Consider the following 24,677-nt stretch of genomic DNA (forward strand, 5'->3'; position numbering starts at 1 on the left):
CACCAGTGTAGTCAGTCACACAGCATCACTGATTATAATGGGTTCTATTGTATTTTGTTGCGTCGCGCCGTGCTGCTCGCGTCCGTTGTAGACATGGTGAGAGCCACGCAGATGCACATGAACTCTGAATTCCGTTCACTTCCACTACTATTTGTGCCTGAAATAACACATACGCACGAAACTATGTCAAAATGCATGTCTCTGTAAGTATCCTTGTAAAAACAGTTTCTTATGGCTTAGGTGGAGGTAAACAATTAAGAAAGAAAGAGGATAACAATATATTCACAGCAGTTCAATGTTCCTGCTGCTTTCTGTGCAGGGTTGGGAGGGTTACTTTTAAAATGTATTCCATTACAGTTGCAAATTACTTAATTAAAAAAGTATTCAGTAACGTAATCCAAGTATCACCATATAAAAGTAATGAAATTACTTTTATATGTGATTACTTTTGGATTACTTCAAGTTATATGTGTAAATAAAGTAAAAAAAGCAATATCTAAGTACTTTTAACTATGACTTTAAAATTAAAACTAATAAAAACTATAGTAAAAACTATTTGAAACTATAAAAAAATCGTGTCTCTTGTTTCACCATCTTGATATTACAGCCCCTATATTTATATAAAAGGCTATGCAGACGTCTAGTGGCTATACAGTTTAGTATTAGGGGGAGCGCGGGGCACAAAGTAACGCGGGGTTAGTTGTAACACACATGGTTTGAATATTTCCACACATGCTAGCATAACAAAATTTACAGTATTTATTAGTTACCATATCAACATTATATAGAAAAAAAGTGCGCCAAAACTCAAAAATCTTTTGAAGATACCGCTGAACATTTATTTTATTAACAAAATATTTTATTTTGTCTTGTATATATTTTTCATTCGATCAGATCACATTTTAAGCTGTCATATGGTCATGTTACAACGTGCCCCTCAGATGTTACAATGTACCCCACCTATGGGTTATGTTGTCACATTTCACTTCCGTTTTTTGAGGGTAAATAAAGAAAAACGTATACACTGTAATTATGAAACAAAGCGACATATTGGTACTAGACAAGTGTAAAATGACTGTGGATAAAAACAATTATATTCTGAACCTATGTGGATTTACACAAACTGAGAAAGTCAAAAAGTGTTACTTTGTGCCCCGCTCTCCCCCTACAGTTTTATTTTTATTATTATTTTATTTCTTTAACATGTAGGCCTACAAGTAAAAATAAATATAGTTTATACACAACATTAAAAAAATTACACCATATACATCTATTTTAAAATAAGCCTACAAGTCGAAATGTATATGTGAAATGCTATGATCTTTCTTTATTTCATTGACTGATCCGGGGTGTGGGGAATTTCTACATTTTCAGGCTCATTTTCCGCTAGAAAACTTACAACTGCACTTATGCACAACATGGAATTTTAAATCACTAACAAACACTAAATTTTAGCTAACATAATTTCCATGCTAGTCGTACCTGCATTGTTCAAGTTGGTTGAGTAGCCTTTCGCTGCGTTTACACTTGGCATTAACATGCGACCTGTATGACCGAATGATGTATTACTCTTACCTTTATGAGCAAAAATGACGGTGTATCCACTGAAAAAAATGCTAGTGATTGCGCTGGCGCCTCCATGTCCTGCTTGCACTCTCCGCACAAACTATTGGATACAGCGCACATTTATCTAGGTTTAACATTTAAACATTGTTATATGCTTGAACTGTTTTATATCTATAGATTTTATTTTAGGCAAGTCCTGATGATTTGAGAAGGCTAAATTGATCAAACATAGGCTCACTGTCTGTCGCTGGCCGCTTGGTTGTTACTTTAAAAAACAAAAACTTGTAACGAACAAAAAATGCTCCAAACGTTTTCTAAATTAACTTAATAAAAAAACGAAACGAAATATAATCACTTTTCCAATACAAAACTGAACTATTTAAATAGCTGAAACAGTAGTAGCCTAGGCTATAAATTGTTTTGGGAGAAGGGGAAAAAAGACGGGCTCGGGCCTGTAATTCTAAACTCTCGGACAAGGCCGGGCTAGGGCCTATATTTGAGGCCCGTGCAGGGCTCTACCAGGAACTATGATGAAGCAGAGCTAAATATATAGCATTATGTCAACATACTCATTTATTTAATTTTAAACAAATGTAATCCTGATAGTATTCCCACTTTTTACAAAATGTAATTGTAATCTGAATACTTTGTTTTTTGATGTAAATGTAACGGATTACAGTAACTAGATTTTTGTATCCTGATTACGTAACGCCCTTACATGTATTCCGTTACTCCCCAACCCTGTATATATATATATATATATGTAAATGCATATCCTGACTTTACTCTGGACTCCCGCTTTGCTCAGCAGATTGGGGAAGTCGCAGATGCTAACAATCAAACACGCCTAGCAACTTATCTATCAGAAAAACTCATACTTGATTATGTTACCCATGTCATCACAAGCGTCAAGGCTGGTGCCATTTTGGTGCAAGAGGACTATATAAAACGGTCTTATATCTCTAACAGTGAGTCAGACAAGTCTTCTGCCTCTGCATCAGCAGGCATTAACTTTTTTAACAAGGTTAACTTTAACTTTGGTAGCAAAGAATCCCAGGAAACTTCAGAAACCATCACTTACCAGCAAAACATATTCTTTAGTTCAGAGCCACGGTGCATGGGGCTTTATTCTACCAAGGAATCACTCTGCAGAAATGGCAAGAGAGCACGCAAAATTATCTGGTGGCTGTTGACCGATCTGGTGTGCCACTTCACTATTTCCTCAATCCATCTATGTTTCCTGATCTTCCAGTTCCAACTTTACATAAACTTGCCTTTTCAGTCCACCAGGCTGCAGCGCGTTACTAAAACATAAACACCATTCCAGAATGTGTAGATCCAAATTCCCCAAATTTCAACTTCCAGGCCAATCTTAACGACTCATCCTGCAAGGGTCCAGTCACAAATCTGACCTTTGGTGGCATTTACCAAAAATGTACTCCATTGTCGGCAGACGGAAATGTCATCTGTGATGAGCTTGCGCAAAAAAATCCAAATACTGGTGACTATGTGCCATCAGCCGTTCACGGCCTCTTTGTTACACTCAGAAACAGTAGAGCAGGGTTACAATCAATATGAGTGCCATAAGAAATGTCATTCATGCTAGATATTTTTTGATTGTTGTGACAATGTTTGTGGAAATGTTTACTACATCCATCATGCAGAAATCGACACTTACTGGTGCTCCACAAATCAGACAGTCCCTCAATACTCTGGATATCTTTTTGGAGGTCTATTCGGACCATCTTTACAAAACCCACAGACCAAATCTCATGACTGTCCTCCAAATTACTTTGCACAAATATTTTTGACCAATTTTGGCATGAGGATTTGTCTGAGCAATGACTATGAGGCAGGAACAGTATCTTCTGTGCCATTTGGGGGATTCTTTAGCTGCCAATCTGGCAACCCTCTTGCAAGGGATCAGTACCATTGTTCACCTCAGCACAGCCAACATATTGCTGCCATTAGCGATGGCTGTCAGATATTGTACTGTGTCCAATCAGGTGAGTTTACTGGTGGCCAGTTAAAACCTATTCGTCTCCCACCATTCACAAGACCACCTCTGGTCAACATGATGGCGACAAACACTGTAGCTGTGATGACAGAAGGTGATCGGGCCTGGCTGAGAGTTGGAGAAATTAAAAAATGGAGACTAGCAAAGCCTGGAGAAGTTAATCAAATAGCCGGAACGTTTGAGGCATCATCTACCCGGATGTCAGGAGGTGAAAAGGCTGGTGTGGCCTGTGGTGTAATGACTTTTATTGCTGTTCTTGTGGCAGGAATTGTCATCTTAATGAAACGGAGAAGGACATTTTCTCACTTCAGGTCAAGCAGGGGGTATGAAGAGATTCACTGTGATGGCCAAAGTGGTTTAGAAAGTCAGAGAGAGCAACAGAATAAAATGAAAACCTCACTCAACCTCTGTTGCCTTAGTTATGTCAGAGTACATTAAGATTTGTTAAGTACAGTATTTTAAAAGTTAAATCTTGATCAACTTTGTAAAGCTTTGTAATCAAATTTTTTGTATTTGGTGATAGGGAATATATTTATGCGGTTCTGGGTATAAGGGATGCTATTTACAACTGCTTCACAGCTGGCAAGATGTCTTAAAATGTATTTATTTTTTTAACATTTAAACTTAGACCACATTATTATATTTCCTTTTGACTTTATGAATACACATAAATGACAGCTTAATGTTTTTTTTAATCTTTTTTGTGCATTTATTTAAAGACCACATGTACCATTTTTTTTTTTGTTACTGGTGTTACCTTACTTCTTTGGCAATTTTAAAGGTTTTTATGAAATATTATTTCTCGATTTTTTTAGTACATGTAGAGTTACAGAAAAATAATGATAATGCAACAAATAAGGAGATTATGTTTTATTTATTTTAATCAGGTTTGTTAAAAGTGTGATTGAATGATGTTAGTTCATTTGCACAACCATGTATTTGCTATAACAATGAAAATATTTGTAAAAACAAGTTATAAACAAGTAATGATGCAATCCTTTAAACCTTTACTCTTGAGTAAAGCAGAATTCAATGGATGTAAAATTATCATTATGTGTCATTGTGACATTTTATTTAATGTGACAGGAAAAAAAAGGAACACCAGTGGCATACATAAGACCAAAGATCCTTATTCTTCAGCTATAATTAAGTAGATAAGACTAAATTGTTACATTTGGCAATTAGTGAAAGCAGTTAGTAAAAGAGCATAAACATAAACTGATCTTCACTGGTGTTACCCATAAGGAAGGTAACACCAGTGACAGTAACACAAGTGGCAATTTTCATGAAAAATGCATTTTACAAAATATCTGCTGCAAGGTATCAAACCACATGTTGTCAATCATGGTATACTCTCTAAATTGAGTAGTTTAATTCATTTGTATTCTAGTTTTTTACAATTCCCTAACAATAAAGTAGGTCATACCAGTGACTTCCACTAAAAGCTTCATATTAAATCATGAGATAAATAAGAACACTTCTGATAACTGAAAAGAGACAGTGGACTTCACATGGGCCTTTTCTCATAGATCTTCAGGCAATAGGAGGAAGGAAGTCAAGTGATGTCATCAGTGTGATTTTTATTTCAAAATAAAAGATTTTTGTTAAACGGTAACACCAGTGACTCCACTCCAGGGGACCACTACTTTCATTATATATTTTATAATATTTATTTGGCAGTTTGTTTTTTTGTATATGTCATTTTTTTGCCTCAAAATAAACACTTTCCCTCTGTACATGGCTGTGGGGACGAGCAGTTTTGTGGTGCTTGGAATTCTTTATAGTTATTTAAAAACAAATATTGCCACATTGATGGCTCAAGAAGGTGTAATTGTTCAAATAACACATTGTTTTATTTTCAAATATAAAAAAAAAATTGTAACCCTATTGTGTTTTTCAAGTGTAATATTTCTGTAAAGGCTAGGGACAGAAAAATTGACATTTCCATAGAATGACCTGTATACATTATTCCAAAAGCATTACTGATCCTGTGTTTTAATGAGAATATAGGTCCATCTGTAATTATATGTATAAAGTGTGTGTGTGTTCAGCATTCTATACATTACTGTTTTTGTGTTGTATTCATTTTTAAAACTGGTTTTGAGAGTGGACTTTTATGACTTGACCAGTTATGTCAGTCAGGTCAAGTTACATTGTGTTCCCTTTCATGGGAACTTCAAACTGCGTCCTCTAGGGGTCGCTATGGGGAACGCCTCGTCGTGACCCGTGTCTGAAGCATACATTGAAAAAACACCAACTTGTTGGCCGGCGACAGCATATATAGTTTTACAATTATAAGACAGGTTCAAAACAAACTTGTGAAAAGATTATCTGTATTTAGGCCTAGTGTTTGAAGTCTGAATCATGTTGTCTTGATGGCAAATAGTGATAACAAATACACACACACACACACAAAATAACGTATTTCCTTCATTCCTCTCATAGTAAAAACATTAGTCTCAGAGACAGCCATGGGTGTATAATGGGAAATTGTTTGTGAATGTGCCTAAGATATAAAACCTAAATAAACTGTCTGTTTTTCAAGACATTACTAACATTTAAAAACTTAAAAGGCTATTTCTATCAAGTTAGAACAAGAAATAGAGACTCTAAATCCTGTATACATTTCACAGTACAAAAGAGCATGAACCAGCATTTTTGGTTTGTGTATGTGTGTGAAGTTAAAAAAATGTGTTGTCATCCCACCTCAATGCTGCTTTAAATGTCTTTAGAGGCCAGAAAACATTACACATTACAGTATGGCCGGAGATAAGAGTAATGATTTGGGTCTTCATTACTCATCATACCTTTGAACTTCATCTCACGGAAGAAATGCAACATCACTATACTCCAGCAGATGGCAGGGTCTCCTAATATTACAACACGGAGGAAGAACTACTACATTTAGGAAACAGACTGCGTTGAGCATTTACATTTGAATTTGCACCATCGAAATAATATGCTAATACTTCTACTGTACTATATATTTGTGTCATGCTATGACTGAACGTAGCTCACATGTCTCATATGAACTTAGGAAATTCATAGTCAATCTCTCCAGCTCTCTAGTAAAATTAATAAAACCTTTTACCAAGAAGTTTAAGGGAAACCTTTACTCGTTGGAGGACATGCTGCTGTTTTTGCTCTGACACAACGTCACTAAATTTCTCAGTAAATTAAACTAATGGTTTAATCTACCAACACTAACATGGCGTTTTACAAGACTTTTAGCACAGGCTGCCCTGTAAACATCTCTTGATTACTCACTGGCCATAAACATTAAAGGGGTCATATGATGCTATTTCAATTTTTCCTTTCTCTTTGGAGTGTTACAAGCTCCTGGTGCATAAAGAAGATCTGTAAAGTTGCAAAGACTAAAGTCTCAAATCCAAAGAGATATTCTTTATAAAAGTTAAGAGTCAACCACACCTACCTAAAACGGCTCGTTCTAACACGCCCCCACATATCTACGTCACTATGTGGGAAGATTTGCATAACACCGCCCAAATGTTCACGCAAAGAAAGGCGGCGTAACTTTTATTCTCACTGTAGTTTTGTTGCTGCCGCCATGTCGTGAAGACGCTGTGTGCTGCGTTGTGACACAAAATAATGTTATTTTTAGCAGCATCATATGACCCCTTTAAATTGGCAGCACATTCTGAAACGGCAAGCTTATTTATGGTCAATGTTTTTTAATTGTTTGGTATGCCATGTTTTTGGTTGCCAAATGCAGTAGCTGACCGTTTTAGCCATAACCCAACACATGCACATCTCTTTTGCACTGAATGGAGTTTTCAAACACATCTAGTGAGAGTTTTTTGCACAGAAACAGCCAGAGGCTGTTGTAAGTGCATTGAAGAGGACAGTTGACCACCCAAGCACACAAAGGTAGCTGATACGCCAAAATGAATCTGAGGCTAATGTGTTGGCTTGCACAGACATCATTAGACACATTATATTTTTGATCAGCCAGTTTATTGAATCAGCCCACCACCAGCACCATGACATCTTCAGACATCAAAGAAGGTAATGAAATCAACTGTCAGAGAACAGGAGCCAGCCTGTTAAGTGGAAAAATAGGAGTGTGTTTGAAAAAAGTGAGGGCGTTTGCATTCAGCCATTCTAAATTATGATAGTTGACATAATGCCCAGTAGAATCATACACTTTTTTAAGATACATGAGCCTCTTGGAATATTCTGAAAGGAATTAGTGACAATATGATATTCACAATAACACAGAAACACCTTTTGTCTCACACACACTTTGAACTAAATTGAGTAAAGCTTCGCTTATTCATAAAAACACATACTTAATGACCAGTGAATGTGTCAAAGGTCACATGTTCTCCTTTTAAGACAATTTAATGCATTTTAGAGTTTTAAATCCAATACAACTGAATTATGTGAAAACAGAGCAGATTCGAACAACCTCCCCACAAAAGTATGTAATTAATGCTTGTTTATGGTTCTAATATATATTTGACACATGAATAACATTGAAAAGTGATTTTGTGATGCTATTAAAATATTTCAACTTAAAATATAATTTCCTTCCTGATAATATACAGTAGAAATGTGGACAGGCTGTAGGAGTGTTTTATTCAGTACATAAACCATATCTGTTTTTACATTACAAAATAAAAGAAAATGTTAAAATAAAGATTAGTCTGTCATCTGTTCATCCACTAGCAAACCCAAATCTAACTCCCATACGTCTATGTTCCTCCGTCCAGTCCTTCCGCAGTGTCTTCTTCCTTCAAACACTTTGAAGTATCCACCAGGGACAGTTTGGTCCCTCAATGTCTCTGGAAGACATGATGAAATAAATAAAGTGGAAATAAAAAGAGCTTGTGTGTCTTTGTGCAAAATCAACCAGCCAGCCAATGGTCTTCGAGCATCCCAGCCAGCTGTCATGCTATTGGCTGAAGTGTCGCCAAGGAGGAGGGGACTGCTGGACATTGAGGAATGAGCTGTCTATGAGTCAGTGTGTGTTGTCATTCAGTTGTGTAGTTTGAGAACATGTCGAGGACTCAGAGTTCGTCTCGCGAGGCTCGGGATGCAGGCAGTGGTGTGTCCCCGGTGACGCTGTTTTGAGCGACGGAGTGAATTTGTGCCTGCTGAGCAGTTTTTTTAGCATACTGTCTGTCCCAGTCTGTGCTGATGGCCTCGTCATCCCAAATAGTGGAGGTCTCTGTGTCGCTGAAGTAACCTTGCTCACCTGTATAGTGTGTTGGGTACAACAGCAGCGGCTCAACAGAGAAAGCACGCAAATCTCTGGGATCAAAGTGAGACATGTATGCCACACTGAGAGAGAGACAGAGAGAGAGCAAGAATGAGAGAGGAAAAAAGCAAAGGCATGAGAAAAATTACACAATTACTGTATTTTATTTTTTTATTAAATTAATTAATTACTGTGATGGCAAAGCTAATTTTCAACAGCCATTACTTTAATACATCCTTGCTGAATAAAAGTGTTAATTTCTTTTTAAAAAATCTTACTGACCCTAAACCTTTAAAACGTAGTATATATCATCTTAAATTTGCATAATGTCAATACTAATGTTTTACATTAATGTATATTTAGTATGATTAAATTATTCTATAATGGGTATAACTAGATAATCGACATGAAAACATTGCATTATTTACTAAAATTTTGCGCTAATACAACACTAAATTCACACACTTTGGGGTACACAATGACTCTCTCTCTCTCTCTCACACACACCACAAACACACAGAAAGTGGAGTATATTTATACAGTAATCCATCTGTCTTATACCAATGGCCCTTCCCCCAAAACACAGAGAACCATCAATGGGAATTTTGTCCCTTGAATGCTGGGAACAGGAAGAACTGGCCCTTCCCAAAATTCCTCACAGTAGGGAGAGAGACCCAGAGAATGCAAGACAACAGAGGAGAAGGACCGCAGGGAACTGAGGGTGTTAGGTGAGAGAGAGAAGGGCCAGTGAAGGCAGGCCTCTGCAGGCCTCCCAATAGAGGAAACTGGGTAGAAAGGCAGTCATTGTGTGACCCAGAAGGGACACCATACTTTTTCCCCTCTCTGAACAATCTAGCACTGTGTCTGTCCCTCTCAACAGTACAGCCTCAATGTGTACCTGTGTGTAAAAGTTTCTGAAAAAAATTTATCCATCCTTACATCAATTTATCTATTCATTGTTTGATCCATCCATTCATCTATGCATCCATCTAATCTAATCTAATCTAATCTAATCATCCAGCCAGCCATTGATCTATCTATTCACTGATCTATCCATGCATGCATCCATCCATTGATCTATCTATCCATCCAAGCATCCATCCATTGATCTATCTATATATCTATCCATCGATCTATCCATGCATCCATCCATGCATCACACTCACTTTGGGTGTTTGTTGAACATGACTGGCAGGAACTCATCCACAGGGAGCATCTTGCCGAACGGCTGAGCAGCGAGGAGTTTCTTGGCCCCCTGCTGTGAAAGGGCATAACCTAGAGTCCAATATGAGTAATCAGCCTCCACCAGATTATCAACACCCTCTACAGACACCTCTGGCTGAGCTACTTGCATCCGCTTACGGCCCACATATCTATGGAGAGAGAAGTAGAAAGAGAGAAATGTAGAAAGAGAAAGATCAATTATGCTTTTGTGAGTGGTGAAAACGTCTCATCATGTGCTTGTTTTCAGCTGGTGTTGTTCTTACATGAGGTCCCAGTTCAGCTGAGCTTTTCCAGCGTCCTCCATGATGGTCTGTAACCTCCTTTTAAATCGAGGCTCAAACCTCACGTCATCCTCCAACACCAGCACATGCTGCAGACCCCTCTCCACCACCTATCACACACACACACACACACACACACACAAAATGATTTGTCTGGTGAAAAATCTTGTTTCAGAAAATGGAAACATTTACTGGAGTGTTGCTCGTCTGGCTGAGATTAACTGGACAATTATACTACACTATACGCTTGGCTTATATAAAACACCAATTAACAGTGAAAAGCTTAACAGAGGCCAAAAATAAAGACACGGAGTCCAGTGTGTCCCGTGTTTGTGTACAGACCTTTCTACCATCCAAGCATTATCATCCATGATTTTGCTGTGATAATTATTAGATGTGTGAAATAAATATAATTTCATATAAAGAATTTTTTTTATGTTTATCTAACATCAAATAAACCAAAAAATCCAAACGTTTTTAGACGAATATTAGTCTTGACAGCATTTGACAATCTCAACCATTCAACTCTTACATAAGTTATTAGAAGAAAACATTTAAACCAGTAATATTCTTTAATTAATGGGAAGTATATGTTTCCTATTTAATGTTTTATTCATCACATTTACTTATTTATTATATTTATTTGATGTATTACACAAAAATATCTGAGTTTTAAATTGTATTAATACACATCATACATTTTTCAAAAACTGAAAACTTTATACAAAATTGAAAGAAAATAAGTCACTAAAACGTCACTCATATAATATTTATCTTTGCCTCCCATGGTTGACAAGGACATTTTCTTTCATTAATTAGTTATTTATTGAAAAAGAAAAAAAAAACCTTGAGCTGTATTCCGTACCTTATTTATGGGGAGTGCCACATGTTTATATACGAGTGTGTCCGTACCTGTTTCCAGGTGAAGTGGTGGCTGAGGAAACAGCCAATCTCTCCACGTGTCAGCACCCTACCAGAATATGGATCTTTATATCCAGGCATCATTTCTATACCTAGAGCTTGAAGGTGAGATGTATTCAGAGCCCTGACAGGGAATAAAAAAAGGTCAGATCATCAGAATTACTTTCACTTGAATTGTTCTGCCACATTTCAAAATACCCCAACATCACAAATGTGACTCCACAGAACGTCCCCTTGATGACCTACTTCCCATCTACAGCATCAGCCAGCGTAGCCTCAAGACCCAGCGCTGCCATTGTGTTCAACATCCGTTCCCTCCGGTCCAACCTCCGCTTCAGATTAATCAGAAAGATCTGAGCAGAAAAGAGAACGAGAGAGTCTGAGGAATGAAGCAGGGCAAAATAAGAAAATGTCACTTCAAAGAAGCATAAATCAGCTGAAGTTTTTTCTGCTGAATAACTATCATGAATGTCCAGTCAAGCAAGACATTCCAGAAATTCTGCTCTCTTACCTCGTCAAAGCCCATCTTGTCCTGGGGTTTGGGTGGAGTGAAGAGAAACTCAGAGGGTTTTATGTTATGATCAACTGTAAGAAAAGGCATTTTAGTCGCACTAAATGCACATCTGACAATCACACGTTGGAACATAACAAAATGTAAATAAAACCTCTAATTAATGGAGGCTGAAAATATAAAGTGTAAAAGTGCTGGAAAAAGGAGGTTTATTAGGGGCAGTGGCCATGGGTGTGCTTCTTATGGGTGTGTGTGTTTGCCGAACATTGTGGGGACCAGGCAACGGTCCCCAAGAAGAAAATGGCTTGATAAAAACTCTACTGTTCCAAGGTTTGGGGTCAGTAAGATTTTCTATCCACAAATTAAAAAAATAAATAAAAATAGTTAGCACAATTGTTTTCAACACTGATAATAAAAATAAATGTTTTTTGAGCACCAAAACAATCAATATTAGAATGATTTTGAAGGATAATGTGACACTGAAGACGGGAGTAATGGCTGATGAAAATTCAGCTTTGCATCACAGAAATAAATGACATTTTAAAATATATTAAAATACAACATTTATTTTAAATTGTAATAATGTTTCACATAATTACTGTTTTTACTATGTTTCTGAGCTTTGCGGAGCATAAAAGCTTACTTTCAAAAGCATTTAAAAATTGAACCAACCCCAAAATTTTGAACTGTAGTGAGTGAATCAACATCTATGCTTTAATGTGTATTTAATGTGTGTGTGAGTGATAATACCCACTCATAGCCTCAGTGATGGTGTGTGTGAAACTCTCCTCCTCTTCTTCTACACTCTGCTGGGCCTTCAGAGGTACAGGCAGAAAACCGTAATGTTCTCTGTTACACACATACATCTGAACACCTACAGAAAAAAACAACAGCATTCGTTGTTTTCATTCATGAAATGCATCTGAATGCAAACACTGTATTAAACACTTTTAACACTTTGTGTTAAAAAGGCCCAGCAGAGGTTGTACTTTCTTCGCCAGCTGAGGAAGTTCAACCTGTCACAGGAGCTGCTGAAACAGTCTGTCACGAAAACAAATTCCTCGTATGTGTAAACATACCTGGCAATAAAGCTCATTCTGATTCTGATTCTGATTCTGATATATCTCACATTATTCTACGCACCCTATGTAGTCAGCCCACCAAAACAACAAGAAACATGAGTGTTACATCATTAATGTGCTTGTGTGGTTTTGTGTTGTCGGTTTGTATTCATGGGTGTGTTCAGAGTCATGGTTTGTCGGCTTTGTGTTAGCTGTGTGTGTATGTGATTTACTGTAATTCCACTGCATGCTCTCCTTCTCTCTCACACACACATTATTTCCTTAATGGAACATCCACCAACACCCAAAGAGGCCATAAAAATGCCCAGCTGGGGCTGGTTACATTAGCCACAAGATTATCCGACATTAAAGCTGTTACACTAACACAACATATACTGAGCTGGACAGTTGGATGTGCAGTGATTTATGTGTTAAGTTTCTGATCCGTGTCTGTTCTGGGCCCCATAAACAGAAGAATGGTACTCTTAACTGCATTCATCTGTGTCTTCTGAAAACATTCTGTGCTTAAAAGCACTCATTTCGAAAAAAATAAAAATAAAATGGCAACACTTGCAATAATATTCAATGGTTTGAGAAGGGTCTGGCTGCAGCCTGCACTTGCACTCTCAGGCTTGCATTCTCAGACACTTGCGCTTCCACTAGCGACGTCACTTGCAGTCTTTTATTTTTTTTATTTTTTTTGTTCTATTTTTTATTACTTTTTGTTTGAATCTCTCAACATTTTACAACAGTAGCCAGGTGGTGAAGACAAGAAAAAATAAACTAAATTACGAAGTCACTTGCAATCGCCACTTGCACTCTCCGATACCTGCGACGTCACTTGCAATCAACACAAATCGTGCGTGTTGCCAATGGAGACAAGAAGCTGTGGTGGTGATTAAACGATTAAAACTAATTTAGTACCATAACCTACAGGGTCCTGCAAGAAAAAGACAAGACCCGCAAATCCGTGGCCACAGAACAGCAGAATATGAACGCAATGCACGAAGTCCCTCGTTAAACGTTTTCCTCCTTTAGAAAAACATAAACACTTAACATGGCGTAATGTATTAAGATGCTATTAAAATATCAAATTAAATATACAATTTATTAATATAATTACACTTATAATAAGTACTTATATTTGGACTATTGTAGCCTGGTCGGGTCATCACCGCTGCGGAGTAACACATACCTGCGTGAATCGCCATAGACATAAACTTAGAGAAGTAGCTCCGGTTAGAATGTTCTTCCGCGGGATGTGTGCAGTTCTGTTTATTAACCGCTAGAGCGCCAAAAGTTACATAGTGCTGCTTTAATGCGTTAGGTATCATAACCTAACAATGAAAAATACTATAATACCAGCATTAATTAATCTAGCTTAATCTTAATTTCTACATATAAAACACATTTTAAACATTCATTTACACAACAACAAAAATTATTTTACATGAACATTTTTTTATTTAGCAAAATAATACATAAATAGAATAAATTACATTTATGAGTAAATTTGTGATAAATTAGTGATTTTAAGAGTGCCTGCTATATGAATAAATGCTATGTAAAATATACTGTTGTTTGTTTATAATGCATGAATATTATAATATTAGATTTGATTTTTGCATGAATGCATTAACTTGAATTATACTGAATTAAACAGTTATTTATAAAACACTAGTCTAGAAAAAACATATAATCAGATAAATACACATCATTCTTAATGGACTGTTGTTAAAGCAATCCAGTGGAGATCTCTCACCAGCTTGTCGCGCGGAGAATGCAAAGACCATGATGTCATCAAACGCCCAGCTGTAGTCAGGGTGAGGTGGGTGGAAAGCCATGTCGAGAGTGGCACTACGTCTCAGATCCAACAGGAATGTGGAGTGCACCATGGGAACCGAGAAACAGCCCAAACGCTTCCACTCACGGATAGGCTGGTAGTCTGGGGTGCGCTTGTAATAACCCTGAGAAAATGGCAAGAGATGTCGTGCTATTGAAGCAATGCTCATGAACTGTTTTCGTTGTGAATGTTGAATGTACATTTTAGTTTGAATGCATTTTGAAGAACAGCAGTAAATCTTGCCTTGAAAGGACAGTTCAAACCAAAAATGAAATTTATTCATCCTCATGTTCTTCTAAACTTTTCTTCTGCAAAATCACGAAGGCTATTTTGAACAATGTTGGTAACCAAAACATTCTGGTGACCATTGAGTTCCATTGTATGGACAAAAAAAAACAACAACATTTTTTCAAAAATATCTTCTTTTATTTTCCACAGAAGAAAGTCAGTCATACGGGATTGGAAAAACATGAGGGTGGGTAAATGATGACAGAATTTGTATTTGTGGGTGAACTATCCCTTTAATATATTACTCTTTGAGCCTGTTTCTGAGGTGACCGAGCCTTACCTGAGGTGTGATGCCACACCAGAAGTTTGAGTAGAGGGATCGGGAATCCAACATGGGCGCCACCAGTGTGAAATTCTCTGCCATCATGAGATCCAGTACCCGTGGGTTGGTCAGGAGGTTATCACTGTCAACAAACTGAGAGAAAAAGAGAGAGGTAAAGTCGGAGAGCTCTAGTTTTACATAAAAATACCAGTTTAGCATCAACATGAGTGTCATGATGAATGACATATATACTCACCAGTATATAATCAGCCCAGCGCTCTAGTGCAGCCTTCAGTGCCGCCTGCCTGAGCTTCATTACATGATTAAAACGAGATGGAGCCCAGTGTTTCGGCCCCCACTCATCCATGTATGACCTTACATCAAAAAAAGATGCATACACTTTTTCTTAAAATAACATTTAATACCACTCTTTCTACTCCTATAATAAACCTTATCATCTTCAACATATCTACAGCACTACTGTTGTTTTTTGGCCTTTATGTTAATTTTATGTTTTAATTTTATTTTTTAACACAAATTGGACATTGCTACTTCTCTTATGAGCGTGGCAAGGAGAGTTAGGGCAGATGTCGAGATTTTCAGTGCAAAAACTGAATCACTCAGTGAAACATTTTATTTTAAACATCATATGACTTCAGAAGATTCGGAATATAGCGTATGAATCATATGGAACACTTTTATGATATGTTTATGTTGATTTAGTATCATTTTTTGAAGCTTGAAAGCATATGTGTCCATTCATTAGGTACATGAAAATTAGTATAATATTACCTATATAAATATAATGAAGAGTTCTTCAAAACATTCTATTTGTGCTCCATGAAAGTCATACAGGTTTGGAACAGGAGGGTGACAAAATAATGTCAGAACTGACATCATTTTTTAATCCTTGTTCTGGAAATCATTATATTCGGATGGGAAAGACATTTTTTCAACCAACCGTGGCTCCTCCATGGGCCTCCACTCCACGTAATGGTATCTGCTCTGCCTGTTCTTCAGCCATTCTCTCAGCATGGCTGTGGTGTTGTCCACATTATGGTCCGTTGCAGCCCTTCAAGAAACGACAAAGGAGAATTTACGTCATTTTAACATAAACAAGACAATCTCCAAATACAGCTGCTCATCAGGAGCAGTGAAAGAGCGATGTGTCCCTCAGGCAAGGGCGGAACAGTGCACAATGTGTTTTGAGTTAGTATTTCTTTCTCCTAGACTTGTGGAAAAGCTAGATAAGACTACTAAAATTCACATGAAGATGTCAAAAGTGCTAGCTGACAATGCTAGCAAGCAGCTAACGCTGTATTCCTAGGGCTGATAAATTCCTCAGGCATGGTTATGGGTTTGCAAGGAAGTGAGGCACTTAACAACAGCTTGCCAACAGCAGCTTGTGAAAGGTAAAAGACGTATTGTCTAAGTTTCATTTTAGCATTTCAAGAGCGTAGCTTAGCGTAGTTAAATATGTTACTAGCATCTCAGAGATGAAGTGCAGACTCATAAAATTCAGATTTCATAAAACAATACTATACTATGACTTACAAAACATTACGCAAAACAACACAACTACTCCATGTTTTGAATACGTTCAAAGTGATGAACCGACAAACAGTGTGACATAACAGTGAGTTTTCCCAGCATTACTACTCGCTCTGTGGCTTGTGGAGATCACATGTTGACACTGACACAAGCACACAGACACACTCCGTGTCCTCCGCCGTTTGGCTGTGCCAGTGGAAACCTCCACTGCACAGGGACTCTGCAGTATAACCATGTGGGAAAGAACCAACAAATCTTGACATCACCTCAGTCGTCACATTCACACACACATTCACATTTCCTCACCCCACCTTTACCAGAAATAAAATTCAATTGGTGTGTATATTCATATTTATAGAGCATTGCACGATGTTCTGAAGCAATAGCAGGATGACACTTGAGGCAACAGGGAAAAATAAACTGGACTTCATTTAACCTAATGTGTAGACAGAGTAAAAACAGATGAATAAGTCATAATATAAAAAAAAAAAAAAAAATTGACAAAAAGCCATTCATAACCAGCCTTTTTTGTCTTATTTTCAAGACAAATATTAATTTTTAAAAAAAGTTTTTTTTTCAGGGATTCTTTTGACTTTGAAGGACATGTCCACCCTGTTCCCACTGCCGCCTTTCAAATATACACCTATGTCTGCCTTGAACATCTGCAGTGAATAATACTAGTGTAAGCCAACAAATACACATATAACTCCCACAAACAAACATTGTCAGACAACAGATAACAGTGTCTGCAGTGTGTGCATCTAAGTAAACTCATATTATTACACACGCTTCATCTTTCAATAACAAGTGATAGACCAGCTATTCAACACTACGACTGCTATTTTGTCACTCACACAAACACAGACAATTACTCAGGCAAGACAGTCTCGCTCTTAACAACATATTCTGACAAAGAGTGCAGAAAATACAGGCCAAGATGATGTATATGTGTTTTAAGTATGCTTTATGGGTGTCCAAGATTTTATGAGATGTATAAAAGCAAAGGGAACAGACAGCATCATGGTTGATAAGCAGTCTGGTTCTTTATCACTGGTTCGAAACACCTGACACACAGGTAATTACAGGTAATGCAGTGTCAAATAGATCACTGCTTTCAGACACACACTTTTCTGGTGACTTCAGCATGTGTACGTGTGCTACAGTTGTTTTAAAGGAAAACAGGCCTTTGAGCTGCTTCCAGAACATATGTGAAAAATCCATTAAAATCAGAATAAACAATGAAGCAGAAAAGCAAAAGAGTGCATGCATTTTCTTATATGAGGAAAAATACACGTGTTAGATTTTTCTTTGCATGCAATTCTCATACTTATGTTCAGTTCTCTGTTCATTCTAGTTCTGCATTTATATGAATTAAATAAATATGTTGTGGTTTTCATCATACTGCTGCAACCGATATAAACATCTGGAATATTCAGACTCGCTGCATCTCTTTAAATGACTCTCTAATGGCAAATGATTGCACATGTGTTCCTCTCCGACCCTCCTGGGGAGAGACCCACACCATGCATTTTGGGTTATGCTGCTCCATGACAAAGAAAACTGCACATATACAAATAGTGAAGTGTGCAAGTGTCCCTGGTGGGAATGAAGATTTATGATTTATGCATGACTTTATGCTACATTACTATATGCTTGCAATATGTCTGACTGTAAATGGAGAAGGAGCAAATGGGGAAATCTCATGAAGAACATGTCTGGGTCATTATTCTTCTAAAATCAAAAGACTCAATTTTGCATAAAGAACATTAAGCTTATTTTTAGGACCATTATAAAAGGTATATTTAATTATAAAAAAGACATCAATTTTTTACTTTCATAATAACAATAAAAATATACCCAGGCATGCTTTTTGATTCACCCAAATGTAAGCACATTTGTGCAGATGTGAGTGTATTTCTGCCTGTATGAAGTCTTTGAGGCGGTGTCTTAGCTCTGGCCGCAGGGGGCAACACTCATATTCATGACCGGACAAGCAAACAAACTGAGGAATTCGAACATGCCAGCATATGAATGACTCAAACTTCTGGTTTCTGAAGGTTCAGTCAGTCATATATCTGGACAGACACATTCTCCTCACCTTACTCTCTCACCTCTCGATCCCTAACAAATTTCCACACCTAGGGGCAAAAACAGACTGCTGACACTGACCACATTACATACTCTTTCTGAATAAGGTCCATATTCCACAATATTATTTAGGTGCTTTTCCCAATCTGTACACTGATTTATGTTGATTTTATATTGTTTGGGAAACAAATCCTCAGTCCAAGCAGCAATTAATCTTTTTGATATTTTACTGTTAAACATTCTACTTGCAATATCCCGTAAATGGACCTTGTGATAAAGGTGATTAAAAGTGTTAGGGATGTATGTGTCAGGATATTTAGCTCTGTATGTCTGTGCTCATGCTGCGCTTGGAGGAAGCAGGACTTTGCTTATAAAAACCCGATTTTTTTTCACCGCCCTTTTGAAGTTTATTGTAAGTCTACAGCTCATTATCTGACTGCCTGAGGCTCACTCTCTCTTTTTGTCTCTGTTTCTCCTCCATGTCCTTATTGACAGCATCTGGACACCACATGCTACTCACCTCCAAACACGCACATCTTATACTTTCTCCACCTGCACAGAACAGCCATCAGAGATAAAGAGGACTATCCCCTAATACAAGAAGCAGTCAGGTTTGAGTAAAAACAAAGAGATGACATGAAATAACCCTTAATTAGATACACCAGTAAAAAAAGATACTGGAAAGTCCTCTACTGTTCAAAGCTGCTCTGTCAACACCGAAACAAACTACATTACCTCCTAGGCTGATTACCCATTTCAACTATAACAATGGGTCTTTTGTATTTGTAGCAAGGCGATGCGTTTTCTAACATATTCTCTGTACGGCTGCTTTGGAATATTATTTATTGAGAAAATATATAAAAAAAATTGAATGGAATTAAAACAAAAGTTTCTAAATATTAATGAAAATGTCCATTAGTTCAAACACAGCCAGTTACATATGTGTGTGTATATACATGTGTGTGTGTGTGTGTGTGCTTTGCAGTGGCTCTGCCCCCATACGTGGGCTGATGTGGCTACCTGGCTCTATAGATTGAGGAGGGGGCAAAGGGGCTTGTGAAACCCTTGCTGTATTCAAAGTCCTCCAGCCACCCTCTGTCAACACAGCTCACTCATGTCACAAAAACACATCTAGAGTGTGATGCTAGTTCATCCCCCCTCATAACATTTGACGAAACATCTTTTTTACAAGTACAAAATCACATTCACATTAAATACAACTGCACAATAGGGCCTCAGAGATCCATCCAGAACACTTTAGCTTAATCTGCTTTTCAATGAGTCATTGTTCTCCTACCGGTTTTGGAGTTACAGATCTGATAAAAGCAACAAAAGTGGTCAAAATAGCTGTAAACACACATCTGTAAAACCACAAATGCTTTTGTCAGAGTGCATATAGGATCATAGACTAGTTGGTCTGGAAATCAGAAGAGATTCCCACAGTCTCACCTGACACACTGACAAGAGTTTATCAAACAATCACATGACTCTCCCTTCATCTTCCTGAGAACATAAACACATCTGTGAAACACTGTGAAAAATGTATGTGATGTGTGCTTATGCACAGAACAAGAGCAAGACAAACAGACAGTGAAAAAATGAGAAAGAGGTGTGAGAAAAAAAAGATTGAAACAGTGAGAGGTAGACAGATAGATTGATTGATTGCTTGCTTGCAGTGCAGACAATGTTAGTCTTCTCAATGGTTTACCAGAAGGATGAAACCAGCAGAGAGCAATAAAACTGCATTTCCCTGCCAATAACATAAACTTCTGTCACCTTGAAATACCTCACTATATGTCCCTGCAGATGCATGCCTATCTTTTGTCAAGTGTGCCATTTGGGACAACCTAAAACAGCTGTCTGTGACCATGACAAAAATCCCAAAAAGGTATATATAATACCTGGAGAAAGTTATGCAATAGCATTCCAAATATAGCAGCTGCATTGGACCTCAGAACATTTTGAATCAATAGAACCATAAAATGTCATGTGACTAAACACTCCAAATCGCAAACAAATGATGCAATATCCACTACACTATAATGAAATATTAACCTATATGTGTATGCATGTATATATGTTTTGTTTTTTTGCAAAAAAAATAATGGTAATAAAATCTGGTGTCAGTATGTTTTTTTAAAGAAAGTAACAGTAAAAACAAAAAAATTCTACTTCAAATATAAGCTGTTCTTTTGAACTTTCTATTCATCAATTAGCAGCACAACTGTTTTCAACATTGATAATAAGAAATGTTACTTAAGCACCAAATTAGCATATTAGAATGATTTCTGAGGAATCATGTGACACTGAAGACTGGAGTAACGGTTGCTGGAATAAGTTACAATATAAAATAAATTATATTAAAATATATTAAAACATACAACAGTTATTATAAATTGTAATAATATTTCACAATATTAGTTTTTACTATTTTTGATCAGATGAATGCGGTCTTGGTGAGCATTACAGAGATCTTTGAATAAAGCCTCAGGCTTTTCTCATATCAGCAAAGATGTTTTTTAGGCCTAGATTGTGTAGTTACAGCCTTTACTAGCAGGTTCTAATAGGGTCATGCTAACAAGCCAACCTTGACAGTCTGACCTAGATCGAAGTTAAAATATTAAATTGTTCAGTCCTGACAGAGTCTCTTATAGTATTGTTCAGATTATTTGGTCACCTGCCCTGACCCAAAACACTGCACACCAATAAACTACTATTCCAGCTCGACTCTAGACTGCCATGACTAAAGGCAGCAATCGTCCTGCTGTCTGGACTTTTGCACACTATTTTTCCTCTACTCTTGAACCCCCGCTGGGTTGAGGCCTTTTGGGTTTTGGGTGGATGGGATGGACAACTGAATTAAGGTAACTGTTGTTGGAAAGAGCGGCAAACTGGTTCTGGACACGTTGAAAAAAAAAAAACAATACTGCAGAACTGCAGAAATGTACAAGTTAGACCCCATCAAACACTGAGCCAGGGTTTTAGTTACAGCAAAGCTCATGCAAACCTAATAAAAAACACAAACACACTCACAGCTCTAATGACATATACATAATCATTCACAGATCATATCTCTATTCTTTTCTCAGGCCCTTTGTTATTTAACTTGCCAAAATGCCCAGCATTCCTCAACAACAGCATCATAGCAGCCTGAATGAGTCTGAAGGGAAACTGTTCGCACGGTTGTCAAGATGATCACATCATACAGATAAGGCTATAGTAAAGGGACACAAGAGAGCAGTCGGCTCTTATAAACAAGTCTGTGTTCAGTAATTCTGACTGTAACTTGATCAGTCATGTCTAACTTATGTCAAAAGCTGTGTTGGCACCAGCTCGAACACCGTTTCGCTAATTACAGGACTGTGCCTTTAGGGAACATGATGCTGGATTCACACTCTTCCCTCTTTATTACTTAAGCCTGTCTGAGCCATTAATCAAGATACTGTCAGAGGAGACTGTCCTCTCTGTCTCCTTTGTTAGCGCTAACAATTCTCTTCAGCGTTACAGTAGCTTAGCTCCTGCTAAAGCCAAACGATCACAGAAACTCTAACTGTAATCAAAGTTCCTTTGAAGTTGTGATGATGAAATGGAAGTAGCGACAGATCTTTTCGTCCTTATTGTGATATGCATCCGAGTGAAACAGATTATTGAAAAGACTTGGTTCTATCCATCAGTTGTTGGTTGGATGGAGGCAGATCTGAATGCGATCTTGAATTTTCATTTCATGTCAACCATCTTGGTTACCATTTTTAGTAGTTACCTACAAGTACAGCTATTATTTACTTGATTAACAAATCTCCAAAAGTGTTACAACAATAAATGTATCATAAATGTTGCTTATTCAGTTCAAATTATGCTATTTAACAGTATTTTTCAGGCTAGTCGAGTTAACACACACACAAATGAGTGTAAACGCATCTCATACTGACTTAGATCCAATCTGAGATACTTCCATACCAAATAAGAGAAGACAAAGTGGGGCAGAGAGATGTCTTTGTGGGTGACCTTTGCGCGTGGTCAATAGGGATGGAATGCGGATCGTTAGGCCACTTGTGGTGCCCCTGTGTAATTTTCAACAGTTCCTCTCCCCTGCCCTTTCTTCCCCCTAATTCCCCACATTCTTTTGCAAAGCAGTGAGACTTTTAGCCTGTCATTTGACTGCTGCGTTTGTTAGATCTCCATAATAGTGCACATACACACACATACAAATGTCCACAGGCAGCTAAAGCTGCCATGACATAAAAATTCACCCCATCTATTTTCTAAATGGATGTTATAGATCTTACTGTGAACAAGTAATTTTTTTGTTGTTGCTGACTTGTAATGTTTAATCAAAATGTCATAACTGGTGAAAACCACATACTTCTCTCTTGTGATGTGTGCAGGACTTCTGCCCCTGCAAGAATGCGTTCATCTGCATCCACTTTTGATTGCAACACCTACATCTCAAACTCCATTCAACAAACGATGGACAGAACATTTGCATGTGAATCACAATAAGGATAAAAAAGATTTGCTGCTACGTCCGTGCGACTTTACATTCAATACTAAGTAAAGACTGGCTATATGAAAACAGCTAGTTAGTAGAACTTAGCATTTATTATAGTGCAAATGATATGCAAGAGGATTTCAAATCTTTTTCACTTCATAAATGTGTGCCTCATTCTGAACACTCTCCAGCTAAAACCTGCCAGAAGAAATAAATGTAAAAAGTGGTAAAACATAAGGCATAACAGTGGAGTGGAGTGTACCGTCAGCCCAAACACATGGAATGTTTTCCAATCAAAGCAGTTCCGCTCAGATGGTGGAGCGGCATTAAAGAGGAGAGGAAGCTGAAATTAAAGTGGGTGTCTGTGTGTGCCTCCAACCACTGATTTGGAAAGAAATGTAAATCAACTGTTTACTCTAGGGAAAGCTTAAGGGAAGTGAGGACAGTTCATGGATGATGCTCATTATCTGTGGTAGGCCTATGAACACGCTTGAGAAGACACCATAGCAACGGTACACAGCTCGAGTGATTTTTATGTTTCAGACAAAACATGAGTACTGCAATTACCTATCACTTTTATTTAATTAATTATTACACACTGACAGATTACAAGTAGCCTATGTCACAAAACAGTTAAGACGGATGGTAGGAGTGGCTGCGCGAACGTCAACTGACTGCCAGTAGAAAATTATGCTGACAGAAATTCTCCTAAAACTCTAATTATAAAGAGAACCGACAGGACATGTTACTTAGCCAGCAAACGCCTTTCATCTTCATTTAACATGTGATTAAATCCGTGCACACACGCGCGGACACAGTGCAGTAAAACCGCTTTAACAGGTCTGCTTCACGCAGACAGCGGCGTCTCTGTTCCTCTATTTGCCAGAAGGTTTTCATTAACCAAACCTGCGCGCGCTCCACAATAACTCCACTATGTACCCAGACCTTCTCAGTTTTCAGCCACCACACTTGCTGCAAAGCAAACCATCTCATCATACACATTATGCGTTCTCTGCAGCAGCATTCCAATAAAGTCCAGTTTGGAGATTCTCACCATATCGCAATCCGGTCCTTCGGGTAGTCCAGGCGGTCGATGCAGCCGAGGTAGTACGGCAGGCTGTGCGCCGAGTTTCGAGCCAGAATCGCGATCATGACTTTGGGCTTAAGCAGCGAGGATTCAGGCACGGGATTCAGGTCCTGCACGTGAGCCACAAGCTCCCCACGGCAGTTTTGCGCCATCAGAGCGCAAATCACAGCCACCATCACGAATCCCTCAGCCGGCATCTCTGCCTGATTGACACCGCTGTCACAGCTTGAACGGGGTGTGTGAGTGAATGGGAGGCTGAAAGACAGA

The 24,677-nt window shown here is 37.8% G+C and overlaps 1 protein-coding gene and 1 pseudogene across 2 annotated transcripts in view; one reads left to right on the forward strand and one right to left on the reverse strand.

The window, feature by feature from the left end:
• The first annotated feature begins 2,326 nt into the window (after positions 1-2,326).
• LOC107700154 (macrophage-expressed gene 1 protein-like) lies at positions 2,327-4,002 on the forward strand (annotated as a pseudogene).
• A 3,557-nt stretch (positions 4,003-7,559) lies between these two features.
• The window catches only part of LOC107700142 (procollagen galactosyltransferase 2-like), an 18,020-nt gene continuing 902 nt past the window's right edge, over positions 7,560-24,677 (reverse strand). For both annotated transcript variants that reach the window (XM_016501682.1, XM_016501686.1), the window contains exons 2-13: positions 24,378-24,665; positions 16,157-16,267; positions 15,452-15,569; positions 15,214-15,348; positions 14,565-14,769; positions 12,496-12,615; positions 11,742-11,815; positions 11,477-11,583; positions 11,222-11,354; positions 10,292-10,419; positions 9,971-10,177; positions 7,560-8,887 (exon numbers count right to left, since the gene is read on the reverse strand). In XM_016501682.1, coding sequence (XP_016357168.1) covers positions 8,614-8,887; positions 9,971-10,177; positions 10,292-10,419; positions 11,222-11,354; positions 11,477-11,583; positions 11,742-11,815; positions 12,496-12,615; positions 14,565-14,769; positions 15,214-15,348; positions 15,452-15,569; positions 16,157-16,267; positions 24,378-24,665 — 1,900 coding nt within the window. In that variant the 3' untranslated portion in view covers positions 7,560-8,613. The remainder of the gene's footprint in view (positions 8,888-9,970; positions 10,178-10,291; positions 10,420-11,221; positions 11,355-11,476; positions 11,584-11,741; positions 11,816-12,495; positions 12,616-14,564; positions 14,770-15,213; positions 15,349-15,451; positions 15,570-16,156; positions 16,268-24,377; positions 24,666-24,677) is intronic.

The sequence above is a fragment of the Sinocyclocheilus anshuiensis genome, unplaced genomic scaffold, assembly GCF_001515605.1.
Source record: "Sinocyclocheilus anshuiensis isolate Anshui unplaced genomic scaffold, SAMN03320099.WGS_v1.1 scaffold477, whole genome shotgun sequence".
Taxonomy (NCBI): domain Eukaryota; kingdom Metazoa; phylum Chordata; class Actinopteri; order Cypriniformes; family Cyprinidae; genus Sinocyclocheilus; species Sinocyclocheilus anshuiensis.